This window comes from Protomyctophum parallelum (genome assembly GCF_964188405.1).
Source record: "Protomyctophum parallelum genome assembly, chromosome: 22".
NCBI classification, from domain to species: domain Eukaryota; kingdom Metazoa; phylum Chordata; class Actinopteri; order Myctophiformes; family Myctophidae; genus Protomyctophum; species Protomyctophum parallelum.
The window spans coordinates 9917972-9935471 of record NC_139714.1 but is presented as its reverse complement, the minus strand read 5'-3'; the positions used below and the strand labels follow the sequence as shown (position 1 = coordinate 9935471).

Here is a 17500-nt window from a genome sequence, read left to right as displayed (position 1 = left end):
TTTAATTTATTTTGGCGTCCCTTATATTTTGTTTTTTAATTATTAGAATTTCAAACATTTTCAAAAAAACATTCCCAAAAAAAGCTAAAGTTTTCAAGGACGAATACCAAATTAAAGGATTTTTCTAAGTAAATTCTTGGCACTTGAAATGGCACCGACCATATATATGAAGATCATGTTGAGAAAAGTCAAATGTTGCGAGAATGTTACAGTCTCAACATTAAATGAACATTCCAGATTACGTTTCAACTCCCTCTCCATCCACCTTAGTTCCTCAAGCCAAACAACCACAATCTTTGAATGCTACAGAGACTCTGTAATGACCCCCCCCCACACACACACACACACACACACACAAACACACACACACACACACACACACACACACACACACACACACACACACACACACACACACACACACACACATTTATATTTCTGCTACTCAGCAAGCTAGATATTGGCGTCAATGTCAAATTACATTTACAGTAGGACGTCACGTATTTAACCAACTTGAACTCCTGTAGAACTGGACGTTACACGTTTACAACTGGTACTTTTCCCGTCTACACCAAATCTCTTCACAGCTACAAGCGTCAGCTTGCACTGCAGATCGGCATATTTGGGGCAAAATGCTCCCCCTCGAGAATATGGACGCTGGGGATCAAGTGGGTTAAGTGACTGCAAAGAAAGGAGAAACGGAAGTGAGGTGAGGACGCCACACCTGCTCCCACGTACAGAACGTTAGGCAGAACATTTTAAACAAAGTTCTATCTCGCTCTCTCCAAACCCCCCCCCCCCCTCCTCTCAGGTCATGCTAGGTGAGCTGTGTGGAATCTCCCCCCCCTGTTCCGACACACAGACTACTCTCACTCACTTAGCAGGAAATTAGAGAAGGAATGCCACGGGGAGAAACGAGAAAGGAAAAGAGGGAAGGGAGGGAGAGGGTGTCAGACGGAGAAAGGAAGACAGGCGGAGGGACAAAGACAGATCAGCAGACCAACAATCTGAATGAGTCAGAGAGAGCCGAGCGCAGAGAGAGGGAATAATGGCGAGGGGAAGAAAGCGAGAGAGTGAAAGAGAGAGGAGAGAGGAGTTGTTTTCAAACGTCATGTGCCCAATGAGGAGCAACGGGCAAGTCACACCTGTATTCATAGTGGATATGGCTCAAATTCAAATGCATCGTATCACGACCCATTGACAAAAATGGTACTTGTAGTACATATTTTTGATGATTTATGAAACAATTAAACATGATACATTTAAATAGAACATCATTTGTTCATCACATATCAAACCTAGGGATGCCAGGTTGAAAGTTATAGAATTTGCCTCTGTATTTGGAAATCATTGTGCACAATGTACCGATATAACAAATACAAAGAAAAATTATTCATAGGGTTTTGAATAGTTGTATAGTACTATACTGTATTACAATAATACTGTGTGGTTGTCACAAAATCCCAAGGCACACCTGGACCAATTTGGGAACAATTGGGAGAGAGAGAGAGAGAGAGAGAGAGAGAGAGAGAGAGAGAGAGAGAGAGAGATATTCTGTCATGTAGAAGATGGACTGTGGAGACAGATTTATCTGTCAAACATCTGTTGTTCTCCATGACTTACCTATTACACATGCACATGCGCACACACACACACACACACACACACACACACACACACACACACACACACACACACACACACACACACACACACAACATGCATACACTTGCCGACAGAGGGGTCGACAGGGTCTTTTTTGAACACTTCAGGTCATGGAAACACCTTGTGTTGACTTTAACCAAAAAGCTCAGTTCAAACCCTCCCTGCAGACCGCTTATTGTACAGTAATGTGACTATTCAGTAATCCGCCACATGACTATACAAACATGGCGTTAAGTCTCTTACAAAGAACCTATTAGCTCAAATCAGAGCCAGGACAAAAGCATATTCCTATATTACAAGAGACGCGTTGAGTGTGCACTTAATCTCTGCTGACAGGACGAGATGCTGCGCCGCTGCCAATGAAAACATACAGCAACTCACCCTCTGTCTGTCTGTCTGTCTGTCTGTCTGTCTGTCTGTCTGTCTGTCTGTCTGTCTGTCTGTCTGTCTGTCTGTCTGTCTGTCTGTCTGTCTGTCTGTCTGTCTGTCTGTCTGTCTCAGTGTCTGTCTGTCTGTCTGTTTGCCTGCCAAGACACAAGAACGGAGAGTTCGGCATCTGAATGAGCCTTCCGTGCAAGACGTGATTGACAGTGCAAGATGTCGTGCATGGCTGACTGCAGGGTGTATACGGCATACTGTGTCACCTTCTCTGACAAGAAGGCGCTAATCCCATGACCTGCCTTTGGAAGCAAGTAGCTGAGTTGATAGCGAGAGAACGGACTGAAGGAATGACAGAAATGAGAAGGAGGGAGAGGGACAGAGAGAGGTCTATTCTGTACATGTCTATGTGCGTGTGTGCTGTGTGCGCGTGTGTGCAGTGTGTGTGTGTGTGTGTGTGTGTGTGTGTGGGTGGGTGTGTGGGTGGGTGTGTGTGTGTGTGTGCGTGCGTGCGTGTGTGAGACCAGCCAATCACCAGCACCATTGGACCGTTCAGACTGCTACAGATTTTGTCCAAACATCACACAGATCGGTGCACAGTATCTCTATGGTCATAAAAACGAAATCAGGTCTTTTTCCTACGGTATTCCATCCTGATTGGCTAAGGTTCCTACGGTATTCCATCCGGATTGGCTAAGATTGCAAAACTACCGTGCACTTGTATTTTAACCCATTCAAGACGGGAACCCCTTTTGGGTAGTTGTAGTTATGTACAGTATATAACTGTTTTGTAATGTTTTTTATAAATATTTGAAGTTTTTCAGAAAACTTGGGTCAAGTTTTAGAAGGCGTTTTCAGAATCGGCCTCAGGTCTAAATGGGTTAATAGGCCTGATCTCAAAATTAAAAAACAATCTTCTAAATTCTCCAGTTTTCTGAAATAAATATTTTCACGATTTTTCAAAAATAGCAGACCTACAAGCTATGAGCTATGAGCTTGTAGATCTGCTCATAAGGGTTTGAACCTAAAAAAATAAACAAAAACAAACAAACATTAAAATCAGGGCTGCAGCTATGCATTCTATTCTTTATATACAGCCAATATATAAAGATTTATAGAGATTATAGGTCTGCTATTTTTCATGTTCGATTCAATCAATTATTTGATTTACACTCACGTCAATCAAACAATTGACCAAATCACATGCCGGCCATTTTCTCTTACATCACATTGCGGGGCTTGGGAATCCCCACCTCCCGAGTGTGATGCAGGAGCATACGACGGAGGGTCAAACAACAGACACACACACACCACACAGACCACGACCAGAAAGCCCGCTCTACGTTCTATACAAACCACACCGGAACCAAGCCAAGACCACACAGGGACTATATGAAAACACCGACTACGCGAGCAGAGCAACACCAGGACTACAGACTACAGACGCCACGGCGGCCTCCGGCGGTCTACCAGACTGTTTCTATAGAAGCAGGGCCTAGAGGAGGAGGGCGCCCATGGGGTCAGAGGTTACCTCCTTCTGGTTGAGTTCCAGCCAGGCGGTATAGAGCGGGAGGCGCAGAGCCCCACTGGCATCCAGCAGGCTCTCAGCGTCCTGAGAGAGAGAAACACCAACGCATTAGACCCCACTAGATTAGACCTGTTGTAGACCCCACTGTTAGACCCCACTGCATCACACCTCACTGTTAGAACCCACTAGATTAGACCTGTTGTAGACCCCACTGTTAGACCCCACTGCATCACACCTCACTGTTAGACCCCACTGCATCACACCTCACTGTTAGACCCATTATACCCCACTGCATTAGAACTAACTAAATTAGACTACTATTATACCCCACTGCATTAGAACCAACTAAATTAGACTACTATTATACCCCACTGCATTAGAACCAACTAAATTAGACTACTATTATACCCCACTGCATTAGAACCAACTAAATTAGACTACTATTATACCCCACTGCATTAGAACCAACTAAATTAGACTACTATTATACCCCACTGCATTAGAACCAACTCAATTAGACTACTATTATACCCCACTGCATTAGACTACACAACAAACCTCATTAGATTAGACGCTACTGCATTACACCCATTAGACCTCACTGAATTAGACCTCACTGCATTAGATCTCACTGCATTAGACCTTACTGAATTAGATCTGACTGCATTAGACTCAACTCCATTCAACTTCACAGCATTAGAACCTCAGCATTAATCCTAGGACCCGAATGGAAACATCCTATCCTTTTAGATTTAGACAAAGTGTTTGACTGTACTCTGTACTGTTAACATTTCTGTCTAACTAAGTATTCAAACAATCAATCAAACCCAACTGCAATAGACCCCAATGCAATACACCTCACTGCAATAGATAGACCCCAATGCAATACACCTCACTGCAATAGATAGACCCCAATGCATTACACCTCACTGCAATAGATAGACCCCAATGCAATACACCTCACTGCAATAGATAGACCCCAATGCATTACACCTCACTGCAATAGATAGACCCCAATGCATTACACCTCACTGCAATAGATAGACCCCAATACATTACACCTCACTGCAATAGATAGACCCCAATGCAATACACCTCACTGCAATAGATAGACCCCAATGCATTACACCTCACTGCAATAGATAGACCCCAATGCAATACACCTCACTGCAATAGATAGACCCCAATGCATTACACCTCACTGCAATAGACCCCAATGCATTACACCTCACTGCAATAGATAGACCCCAATGCATTACACCTCACTGCAATAGATAGACCCCAATGCATTACACCTCACTGCAATAGATAGACCCCAATGCATTACACCTCACTGCAATAGACCCCAATGCATTACACCTCACTGCAATAGATAGACCCCAATGCATTACACCTCACTGCAATAGATAGACCCCAATGCATTACACCTCACTGCAATAGATAGACCCCAATGCATTACACCTCACTGCAATAGACCCCAATGCATTACACCTCACTGCAATAGATAGACCCCAATGCATTACACCTCACTGCAATAGATAGACCCCAATGCATTACACCTCACTGCAATAGATAGACCCCAATGCATTACACCTCACTGCAATAGATAGACCCCAATGCATTACACCTCACTGCAATAGATAGACCCCAATGCATTACACCTCACTGCAATAGATAGACCCCAATGCATTACACCTCACTGCAATAGATAGACCCCAATGCATTACACCTCACTGCAATAGATAGACCCCAATGCATTACACCTCACTGCAATAGATAGACCCCAATGCATTACACCTCACTGCAATAGACCCCAATGCATTACACCTCACTGCAATAGACCCCAATGCATTACACCTCACTGCAATAGACCCCAATGCATTACACCTCACTGCAATAGATAGACCCCATTTAGAACACACTGGAATCAATCGAGCAGGCTCTCACTGTCCTGAGAGACAGAAGAAACGTCACCAGACCACATCCTCTGAAGCCCACGTGCCTACTGTAGCTGCACATACAGTATGAGTGCATGATGCATATTGTACTGTACACAATCACATGCGCTGCTTCTATGCATGGTGGTGGTTTTGCAGCTTACCATCCAATTAGTGTGTGTGTGTGTGTGTGTGTGTGTGTGTGTGTGTGTGTGTGTGTGTGTGTGTGCGCGCGCGCGTGCATGCGTGATCTTGTAGATGAGCTATTTTCGATGAATGTTCTCCCCATAGGGACGCTGGGGTTGATGTGGTTAAGGAAAGGTAGCAGCAGATATTATATAAAGCCTGCAGTTTGCTCTCTGGACAAAACTCAGACTCGTGCAATGGAGGCCTGTGACATCTGCAAAACGCTCCTATATTTATATAGACAGCTCCCTCTCTCTACCTGAAGCACTGAAACCACACATATATCGTCGCTGTCGGGCAGGAACCTCATAACTCCACATTCTAACTCCACATTCCCCCCTCAAAACATTAACTTGACCCGTACTACAGCGTGGCAGATTCACAAGACGTGTGAGAGAGACATGTTTCGAGCTTCTGAGATCTGCTGCGTCCTGACAATCCTGACAAGTAACAGTTTTGGATATTATGAGGTTTCCACTTCATGAAGAGTGCACCGGTGTTCTCATTGATGTTGGCATTCTTTAACAGTGTCTGATATCCTTCAGGAGGTCATGAGTAATAATAAGACATCATGAAATTGAACACTGAAATGATCTGACAAGACAAGATCTAACTGTAACCGGAGTTCAGACTAAACCTGGTGAGTAAGTGTTTAGGTATTAATGTGTCACACGTGAGAACTTTTTAAAATGTAGTGTTGACCTTATGTTCAAAAAGTTGTTGCGAAGTATACACGTAGAGGACTGTCTAGTTTAGTTCTCACGGTCACCGGCACCCCACCTAAAAATAAGCCCAGGGGAAAAAACACTGCACTGCTCGGAAGTGTGTGCCAGCGTGTCTTTGGCAGCTGAATTACAACACACGCTCAACAATAACAACCACACAACAACAAAAAAGCCAGTTCCTTCACGACGGCAACCCAGTGCAGACCCCCAGCCCGTTCAACCACGTCACGATACTCTACAACTCATGAATCACTGCCAAGCCCCCCGTCCCTTTATAACACTCCAGATTTACTACAGGAACAAACGTGAGGGGGAAAGCACCCTGCTGGCTTTCACCGGCTAAAAGCCACCGTCCTCGCTCTGATCTCAACAACACGGGCTGCGATAAAACAACAAAAGTATGAAACACAACATAAGAGCATTACTTTAATTCCTTTCATAAGAGTTATATGTTATGTAGATGATGTGTTTGAAGCTTTGTTTGATTCTTAAATCACACGGATAAGAAAAACATTTAAGTTAATTTATAAAATCATACTTCTCCGCCACATTTCCTGATTTCATGTCCATATGCATGTCAAAATCCTCAGTGCAATTTTAACTGTTTGTAACTTTGAGAGTGTACTATAATGGAACCAAATGGGCCCCACTGTGTAATAGTCAGGAAGACAGCGGTGTGTGTTTTTAGTCCCATGCTGTGAGGGTCTACTGGTGTGATGATGACCTTATGGGTCTTTGAGGTTTGGGGGTCATGTGTGCGTCGACACGGCCTCTTCCCTCAGAGACCAGACACTATGAAAACACATACTGTATACGCGCACGCACGCACGCAGAGTAGCACAGAGACTCTTATCTCTTATGAAAACATACACGCACGTGCATGTGAACACACATGCACACAGAGTAGCAAGCAGATGCACGCACGCACGCACGCACGCACACACAGGGCACATCTGCCTCACTCACACTGCCCTAACCCAGAATGCGTCACCGTTCATATTAACAAACTTCAGGTAAAAGGGTAACGTATTATTGACAGGTACATATGCAAAACCCAGACTGTTCATTTAACTGTGAAAACAGGCCGCTAGGGTTAATTTACAACTGTTTTAGCGTTAAATCAAAAGTAGTAGATGTGTGTGTGTGTGTGTGTGTGTGTGTGTGCCACCATGAGAAAGGCTCACCTAATAAGGCATGCGGTGGTCTGTCTTAAAGGCCACCCATCATGGAAGCCATATGGACTCTGAGTTATTACCAATAAATCTACCACTCTACTCCTCCAAACCACTCACTCTCATAGCAATTACCCTCTGTGTGTATGTGTGTGTGTGTGTGTGTGTGTGTGTGTGTGTGTGTGTGTGTGTGTGTGTGTGTGTGTGTGAGAGAGAGAGAAAGAGAGTGAGAGATAGAGAGAGAAGGTAGCTAGATTGAGAGATTGTACAAACAGATATATAGAGAGTATAGAAAGAGAAATGATAGCGTGATAGAAAGAGGGAGACAGAAAGACACACACACACACACACTGACACACACACACACACACACACACACACACACACACTCATAGTGAGACACAGAGCGAGAGATCACGCGTGCACTCTCACTCACTCTCTCTCTCTCTCTCTCTCTCTCTCTCTCTCTCTCTCTCTCTCTCTCTCTCTCATGAAAGCCGAGAGCTTTCAGATACAATATAAGAGACTTGGCAGGGATTTATCCGATGCCAAGACCAGTCCGCTTAAAAACATCACAAGACCAAAGAGCACACCAAAAAAAAAGCACTCAAGATTTACTATCAATGCACTTCAGGGTACGAATACGTTAGAAACAGAGACAGGGGAGAGCTCAACAAGCTAGTTTGACCGAATGAACCCTTTAGCGGTCCCTATTCTTGGGCAAGCTGTGCCGAAAACAGCCAATTTGAGCCTATTCTGACCTGAGATCAGATTCTAAAAATGTCAGTCGCTCTTCGATTTTTCAAAAATAGCAGACCTACAAGCTCGTATCGCGCCACTCGGTGGCGCGATATGAGCTTGTAGATCTGCTATTTTTAAATAGCTGAAGCATAACATGATGCCGACACCAAAATGGGTGCCCGGTCAGAATGGGTTAAGAGATTTGGTGCTATATCTTGCGCCACCCCTTAACCCCTAATATCCATAAACGTACTTGCCATTTCTTTTTTACTATTTTAAGAAACCTTTTAAAATAGTTCAAATAGCTGATCTACAAGCTCACATAACGTCTCGATGTAGATCGGCTAGTTGGAACTATTTTAAAAAGATTTTCAAAACAGTACGTTTAGGGATAAGGGATAAGGGGGTGGCGCAAGATGGAGCCCTTGGGGAAAAACAGGTACCTAGTATAGACTAGACTAGAGCCCCCTGGGACCACCGGCCAACGAGGTATATCAGGTTTAAGATGCAGGCTATGTGGCTCAGTCTGTCTGGGAATGTCTGTCCCTACACTCTCCGAGCTGTAAATGTCACAGGCGATATCAACTCTGCCATGCTTATTAACATGCCATGCCTGCTATTAGAACTATTAGTGGGCTGTAGTAATAAACACACAGGCGCGCGAGTGTGTGTGTGTGTGTGTGTGTGTGTGTGTGCGCGCGTGCGTGCGCATTAACATGTCCATGATTAGAACTCCAATAATACTGCCCAGTATTAATATGCTGTAAACACCCAGGCATGTGTGCCGCCTCGTAAACAAACATGCTATGTTTTCACAACCACGAGAAACTGGAGCCATGTCACATGGCTGTTAATAGGAACGCACAACGTGACATGTTAGATCTGCTATTTTTGCCGTTTGACATGCAACGAAATATATATAGGGCTGAACTTCAGCCCTATATCATTTTTGTTGCATGCCGCTGTAGTGGTTACAGCTTTGGAATGGCACTATTGTCCTATATGTTGCATTGTGAGCTTGTAAGATCTGCTATTTAAAAAAAAACATTGTAACAACACAAATATAATATGGGGGTTCCTGGTAACAATAGACCTAAATCAGACCTAAATCTGAAACCATGAGATGAGATTAAATTTAATGTCAATGTACAGTACAAGTACAGCACAGCGAAAGTATTTTCGCATCTCACATGTTTGCACTATTGGTGAGATTTGGGGGTCCTTAAATAACATTAGAAAGCAAGCCCAAATAAGAAACTAAAAGCTCCAAAAACCATAGCCCGCAACTACCAACATTTACAAGCAACTGGACAGCCAAACAAGCCCAAAGCTGCTTATAATTAGCAGACATGGCAACACTGGTAGTCTGGTGTGCTGCCTCCAAACTTGACATGAATACTGCTCATGGGTCAGGCTATGGGCGAGCCAGGGAGGCTACTTATGCCCCCCCTTTGAATTTAAATACAATAACATCTGCATGAATATTGAATTATTTGATTTTGGGGGTGCATGAATGGGGCATGGGGGGGGGGGGCTGTGTGAGTTATGGCTTGAGGTGAGGTGGATGTAAGGGGGGGGGGGTCAAAACACCAGTAGGACACTTTTTTTGGTACACTGGCCACATGGCATCATTTCCTGAATAAAGACGCATCATTTCCTGTGCGGAGCAAAAAAGAACACGGTTAAAACGAACATCCATTTGTCCTGGATTGCTCTTCCTGCATGTGTGTGTGTGTGTGTCCTTGAGACGTTGCCCCGCACCCAAATGAAGCAGCTATTTCAAAAATGTCTTTCTTCCTGCCTCCTCCATTGTGTGTGTATGCGCGTGCGTGTGTGTGCCTAATGTCCCCAAAAGTATACGGGAATTTGAGAAAGCGTTTTCCTGGTTGTTTTACGTTAAAACAAATAGGCTAGATTTGGGGAGTTGGGTTTACAATATTCAGGTTTGGGTTACGATCAGCTTATGCATTTAGAGTTTAGGTTTAACTCATTAAGACCTGAGGCAGATGCCTGCCATCCACACACCTCTCCCACAGCCTCGTTGACAATAGCATGACCAATGCTGTTGCCATGACAATCCTCTTGCCCCTCCCCCCTGAACTTTGACCTTACGCTTTCAGAAGACAGAAGCAGAGGTGCAATAACGGGTGATCTCTACACCGCCCCGCCCCCTGACCCCGTAAATCAATCTAGGTGTGTGTGCGTTTGTGTGTGCCTGTGTGTGTGTGTGCGTGTGTGTGTGTGTGTGTGTGTGTGTGTGTGTGTGTGTGTGTGTGTGTGTGCGTGTGTGTGTCTGTGATCTTGGGTTGGTTGGTCGTTGACCATGGCCCCATAGCGAAACAATTCCCCCTCACAGGACAAAGAAAGTGTGCTGCACATGTGTGTGTGTGTGTGTGTGTGTGTGTGTGTGTGTGTGTGTGTAGCTCTGTTCTTTCTTATGCCCGCAATGTTCAGGCCAGTTTACACACACACACACACACACACACACACTCGCACGGTCGCACGCACACAGACCAGCATGTACTGTATGTGATCCATGCATTCAGTTGTGTCAACACATGGTGCATTACAGTGATAGCACCGCAGTGCAGGCTCATGCTATATGTGTCAGATAATCCCTCAATGCCTGACCTGGGATCAGATTTCACACAGTCAATACCACCGCTGGCCATTAGCAAGATGAAGCGGCGCTGGCCTGGGGTCAGTGCTCGGGGTCAACCTCTGGCTAATTACATGGAATGTTGAGAGCGTCTCTGTTAACCATTGGCCTGGATTATGATGATTGACAGGTGGTGGAAGGGAACAGGCCACCGCCCCAATTTGCCAGGTGTGTGTGTGTGTGTGGGTGTGAGACACAGTGTTGGCCCAACTGTCATCACCTTGGTGGTCTTTTTCACACTTCATTATGATTAACAGACAACAGTGTTTGTGTGTGTGTGTGTGTGTGTGTGTGTGTGTGTGTGTGTGTGTGTGTGTGTGTGTGTGTGTGTGTGTGTGTGTGTGTGTGTGTGTGTGTGCGTGCGTGTGTGTGCGCGTGCTTGCGTGTGTGTGTGTGCATGCTACAGCTGCCAGAACGCATCAAAAAACAACGAGAGAAGCTAAAGCCTGATTTATTCTTGCGGCTGTGTGCCATGTGGAGCACCCCAAAATAGCAGATCTACAAGCTTACAATGTGTCCCTTCCCCGTGAACCTTGCCCTACGCTACGCTGAAGACAGAAGCAGAGGAGTGAAAAGGGGCGATCTTGTAGATCTGTTGTTTTTATTGAGCACTACACAAAAGCATAAACCAGACTTAAGGGAGTCCCATGCATTCCCTGAACAAATAGATAAATAAATAGCACTGGTGCTCACACTGGGGACCGACACTACACGAGACCTTGGGGGGGGGGGGGGTTCCAGGGAGTCCACAGAAACATGATGAACAGTTGAAATACTTTAACCCAATTCAATGTTTTTGGCGCACAGCGTGTCGCGATGCGGCCAGGGTGAGGGATAGGGTTAGTAATGGGGAGAGTCAAACCAACATGGAACGGAACAATGACACGGCTGCGGTCCGTGGCACGAGACAGGAAAAGTACCAACCACCAGGAAAGGTGTTGAGGCAAGGCAGCGGTTGAAAAGTAATCCCCCGGTTTCCCGGTCGCGACACCTTTACAAAACAACACGACAGGCCCAGCAGACAAAACGAAACAAAACATGGGGTATTTTCGGCGCCAAAGGATTGTGCCGCCGAGCAAACAATAGCTCGGGTCGTCACAATAACAAAGCACTACATGGTTTGGCCTATTGTTGCTAACATCATTATCTTGTTTTGGAGGTGGTTCCATTGACATGCACCACAGACAATGGCTACAGACAGGTACCCTGCAGGTAACGTGGTAACAGTGCAGGCCTGTTGATGAAGGCTGTCAAAGGCTGCCTGCGATGGATCACACATGCAACGCAACAAGACTAACAAGGTTGTGAAACGTGAGTAGACGCACATTGTCTTCCCTAGGTATCTTTGGCTAACATTGGAGGTGCTTCCTAACAACGTCTAAAACACTAGCAGTGACACACAACACCGCCGACGTCTTTGGTACAGGCCAATGATGTCGCAGCATTCGCCGTGCGGTATAGGGTGGAGAGAAATAGAGAGAGACAAAGAGAGAGACAGAGAGTGGAAGACAGGGAGAGAGAGACAGAGAGTTGGGCTGGGCGTCTATTGTGGGAGAAATGTACAAATCTCTGTTCCCCCAAAAAGGCACATGGCTTCCAGTTAGAGTGTTAGCTTTCCCTGAAGAATGCAACAGACGTTGCTGGACGACACAAACACAACAGCTTGTGTTGGGGCGAATAATGTGCTGTTTCTTGAAGATCACATGAAGAGAAGTCAGTCGCACTTAAGATATTATATATAACGTTATTCATATGGGTGTGCTGTACTTAACAAGGGCATGAACCCCTGGGCTGATTTTGTGGTTTGTTTTCCAGACGGTTCAGCAAATCAAATTAAAAACGGGTGTCTTAAGGTTAACTTGCAACGTTGTAATGCAATACTGTAGCAGAAGTACAAGATCACACCGCCTTTAAAGACAGAGTAGAAGACAGCCTTGTCATTCACTTCATAGCAATCGTTCTCATTGAACACAGTTACAGTAAGGTACAGTATATACTGTATGTACTGTACTATATGTCTGTCTGGTTGGCATTGTTGTATTAATGCCTGGCAGCCATGGAAGTTTGTTGGAAAATAACACCATGGCTGCAATTGCCTACAATAAAGCTCCGCTCATATAATATTACCCGCGCAGGAGACATTTGATATATGCTGTGAAGTAATCATGCTTCTTCCTTGAGATTGGTCTTAGTGAAATGGCAAGCTGACCCGCGTGGGAATGATGGCTTTATAGCCACACAGTAAAATACTTAATTTATCAATTTATAACCATGAAAGTGTACAAATGTAACCAATACAAATGGATTTTGCATGAAACTAGCTGATCGACAAGCTCACAACCTTTTGAGCTTGTTATTGGCCATTTTCTGCGAAGGCTTTCCCCACAATAACAGAAAATAAACTCGCACGGAGCCCTGAGGTACTCCTCCACTCAACCATATGGGTTTCAAGTGGTTTAAACCAAAAGGAATATCACTTTTAGACCACCTTTAAAATAACCAGAAACTCAGCGCCACACATGAACGGCCTGGTATGCATGCGGCTGACAAACTTTTGACCCGTGACTCAGAAGCGCTGGCTCCGAAGGTTTAAGGAAAAGCTATAGCATAATTCACTGTCACACAAGACACAAGAGGGCCGAGCTAGCTTCCTGCAGGCCAACCTCCACTAGTGGAACCTGTGCAGTCAGAAGTCAGGCTAGCCAAACGCATGCACTTTGACCCCCCCGTTCGCTTCCACCAGTCCAGAGCTTTTGCGGGCAGGGTCAACTCAACTAGCCTGCCTGGGCAGGTCCTTTACAGTTCACACTGCAAAATCCTGAGTAACTCTTTCAGGGTATGTTTTTTACACTTAAAAAAAAAATGTTAAAGCACTATATTCTGATAGTAATCATTGCTATATAGTGTTTGTTCAGTCACACTCTCCAGGAGATGTAGAATAGCTGCGGGAGTATACAGCTGCTGCATGTCTCTCAGTGCAGTGACATTCTGTGATTATTTGCCATAATCATATTAAAGAATTTATCATTTTCTGCCAAATATAACGAGACTTAGCGCTGGGGGGTGCGTGAGCTAGGTCAGGAGGTAACAGGGGGGGGGGCACGGCCAATACAGTTTGGGGACCGCTGCTCTACCGCAATTATTAAGTACTATCATAATTGGGAGCTATTTAACACTTATTTTAACCAAAGAAAATCACTAATCCTACCTTTAAAAAGACAACGTTGTGTGCATTATTAACATCCAGTTAGCTTCGTGCACTCGCTAACCCTATAGACAGCAGTAAAAAGTTGCCGTTCACAACCACTCCCTGTGTTTGCTTGCTGACCACACCTACTTCATCAATGATCTGCGATACGTAGGTCTCGCTGCTGTCTTCCCAGGAGATAGCCGGAATGAAACCCTACGCCGGCAAATCAACGTCTTCTCAGAAACAAAGGAGCAGGGGAAAACCCCATGGGCGCAGCGGAGGGAAATATCCACTGATGGAGAGAATTAAACCTCCCGTTCACCCTGTCTGAACCACTTGGTTTTCCAAATTCTACATTTCTGCTCAGAATGGTTCAAGAGCAAACAGCCGCAGCACTAGAGAAATAGAGAGAGATAGAGAGATAAAGATACTAGAGCTAATTCTTTCTATTTCTTACTATGTCAGAGGGTCGCCGATTTTGGACAGTGCTCACTGAGGGAGTACCCCGTCGTCGACTTCAGTTCTGCTGTGTTCCAATTCAAATCTTGTCCGCTCATTTAATTAATTTAATGACTTCCCACGTCAACTGTATCCTGCATGTGATCGCTCTCCTGATTGGAAGAAATTGGCATTACAGCACACAAATGGAACCAAATCCATTCGGTTCCATGTATATACTTAGTCACAGACTTGTAAGGGTCCATTTAGAAGCCCCTCAGGGAACCATGAGAGTCCCTGGACCCCACTTTTAGAAGCACCGCTCTATAACATAACATTACCACGGGCAATATAGAGCTATTGGACGCCGTTATCGGATGCAGTTTCCTTGCCAAGCCGCCCCCCCAAAGCGTTGTGACAACATGCGTACTGACTGCGGCTGTACGGCAGTGACCTACAGTATGGAGGCTTGAACAACAGCATGGCAGAGAGTCTGAGGATTAGTTCAGCGGTTCAGCCCCAGAGGGGCCCTCCCTCGCTATAGGGCCCTGCCGGACAGCAACTGGGGACCAGCTGTTAGCTCGCGTCCATTCTCCGGTCTGCTGACGAGAGTTTGACGACGCCACACTGAGATGGAATCTGACCGCCGGCCAACTTCGCTTCCCATGCCAAAAAAAAAACAGGACAAAGGCCCTTGTCCTCCTCCTAGTGTCATCGGGGGGATTTCACCAATAAAGTAATTCACTTCGGGGGAATCTTCTGATCTCGCCTGGAATACAAATCTTATGACTGCTCAAGTTGTTCCCTGTTCTACGTGCAGTGACAATGGTGTGTGACAGAGGGACAATGGCCACTCATGGTTTCATAGCCTTACCTTACCAATCACCTTGTATTCCCCCACGTCAAACTACTATATCGCCTCTGTCGGGTGGAAACGTCATATGTCCAACTGCCTTGTGTGACACTGGAAATGTCAACAAAAAAATGGGGAGGGAACCAGTAATTCTAAGGGTGGCTATAAGAAACCAGGCCTGGGATTCGCTGCGTCATCATGAGACATCCCTTAGTGGAGAAGAACCAATCCCAGTGGGCGAACGACCAAAACACAAGCCTCACTGTAATGCTTAATTCACCAAAGCACAGCGTTGGGTTTTCAGCTTTTTTGACAAGAACCGGCGTGGCATGTGCGACTTCAAACCCAACCAACTCCTCCCTTTTACGTTCACCTGCGTTGAGCCCAGGTCAGCGAGTGTGTGGATGTGACTCCTTACCTTGTTGTAGTAATGGAGTTGGACAGAATGCCACTGGCCATCGCTGACCCCTCCCGGGACAAACGGGGACACTGTGGTCTTTGTCTCTCCTGGACAGAGGGATGGACGAAGCCCAGCGGAGACGAGAGAGAGGGGGAGAGAGAGAGAGAGAAAGGAGATTAGCGTGAGAGGAACAAGAGAGATGGAGGCACGTCAGACACGAGAGAACCAGACGAAGCGATGGACAGAGAGAGAGAGAGAGAGAGAGAGAGCGGAACAGAGGGACAAAATAAAACAGTGAGAGGAGAATAAATCAACGAGTCATTTCAAAGGGAATGGTATAATATATGCTAGGGGTTCAAGTGCTTAAATGACACTGGTGATAAAACAACTTGAAATAGCCTGGCAATTTTAGAAATGGCATCCGTCTCCTAAATATTCCATATCGTGAAAGGTTACCATAAAAGGGAAAGAGAGTGGGCAAATGTGATGCCACACACACACGCACGCACAAACACACACACACAGGCACATCAACACAGACACATACGTACGCGCACACACAGTACACATACACGCACACACATGTACACACACACACACACACACATGCACACAAACAAACATGCATGCACGTGTGCACACACACACACAAAAACACACAATACACACAGAGTGCTCATAAATCAAGCTGTGGAGAAAGCCAGAGTTAGCTGCAGTATCAATGCTCTCATTGAGCAGCTTGCAGAGCACAATGGCTGAAGCTTTAAGCGGGATTTAGTGAGTGTTTGCCAAGGGCAGAGTTAGCCTGGGCACAAATTCCATGCCCCGCAAACCAGCTAATATCACACAACAACACTGTGTGTGTGTGTGTGTGTGTGTGTGCGTGTGTGTGTGTGTGTGTGTGTGTGTGTGTGTGTGTGTAGCATTTACTAACAAGTGTGACAGTGTGCCAACAAATATTGTATTAGTAAAATTGTATATACAATATGTCATGCGCATGCATGCTTGTGTGTGTGTGTGTGTGTGTGTGTGTGTGTGTGTGTGTGTACTACTGCATGTACAACTGCTACAAGTGACTTGCATGCATGCGTCTAATAGTGAATAAGAGTAGGTGAGAGTAGGTGAATTGTTGGTGTTGTTGGTTGGTATAATAAGTAATAAACCCTGAATAAATACCCTGAAGAAGGCCGAAACGTTGGTTCCTACTAGTCTGTGTCCTAATAAATAATAATCTTTTTGTCTTTTTAAGACATATGTTTTTAGATGTTTCTGCCGTGAGCTGGCACCACTATTAAGGCTGGTGCGTATAGCATCCTCCCGGCACATAATAAGTAATGAAAACATTAGCTTGGGGCATGTTTTTCTGCTCTATTAAAACATGCTGTAATTATAACTTAGTCTTGCCAAATATTATAATCTTATATTGCCCGCATGCAGTAGTGCACTGTGGTGCAAAATGCACTATTACTATGTACAATTATATGCAACTTGTACTATTCATATTTCTATGAAAGTGTTCATATTACATAAACTAATCTCAAATGAATGAATAGTACATACGTCTATACGAGCCATGATTGAGGGTGGATGCAATGATGCATAGTCAATGCATTTGGTGGGAGCAAAAG

At 45.1% G+C, this 17500-nt stretch overlaps 1 protein-coding gene across 4 annotated transcripts in view; it reads right to left on the bottom strand.

Annotated features, from left to right (window-relative positions):
- Positions 1–17500, bottom strand: part of celsr1a (cadherin EGF LAG seven-pass G-type receptor 1a) — a 128056-nt gene that overhangs the window by 54210 nt on the left and 56346 nt on the right. For 3 of the 4 annotated variants that reach the window (XM_083757698.1, XM_083757697.1, XM_083757699.1), the window contains exons 6-7: positions 15891–15979; positions 3575–3655 (exon numbers count right to left, since the gene is read on the bottom strand). In XM_083757698.1, the coding sequence (XP_083613824.1) occupies positions 3575–3655; positions 15891–15979 (170 nt within the window). The remainder of the gene's footprint in view (positions 1–3574; positions 3656–15890; positions 15980–17500) is intronic. The other variant, XM_083757700.1, reaches the window with a different exon arrangement.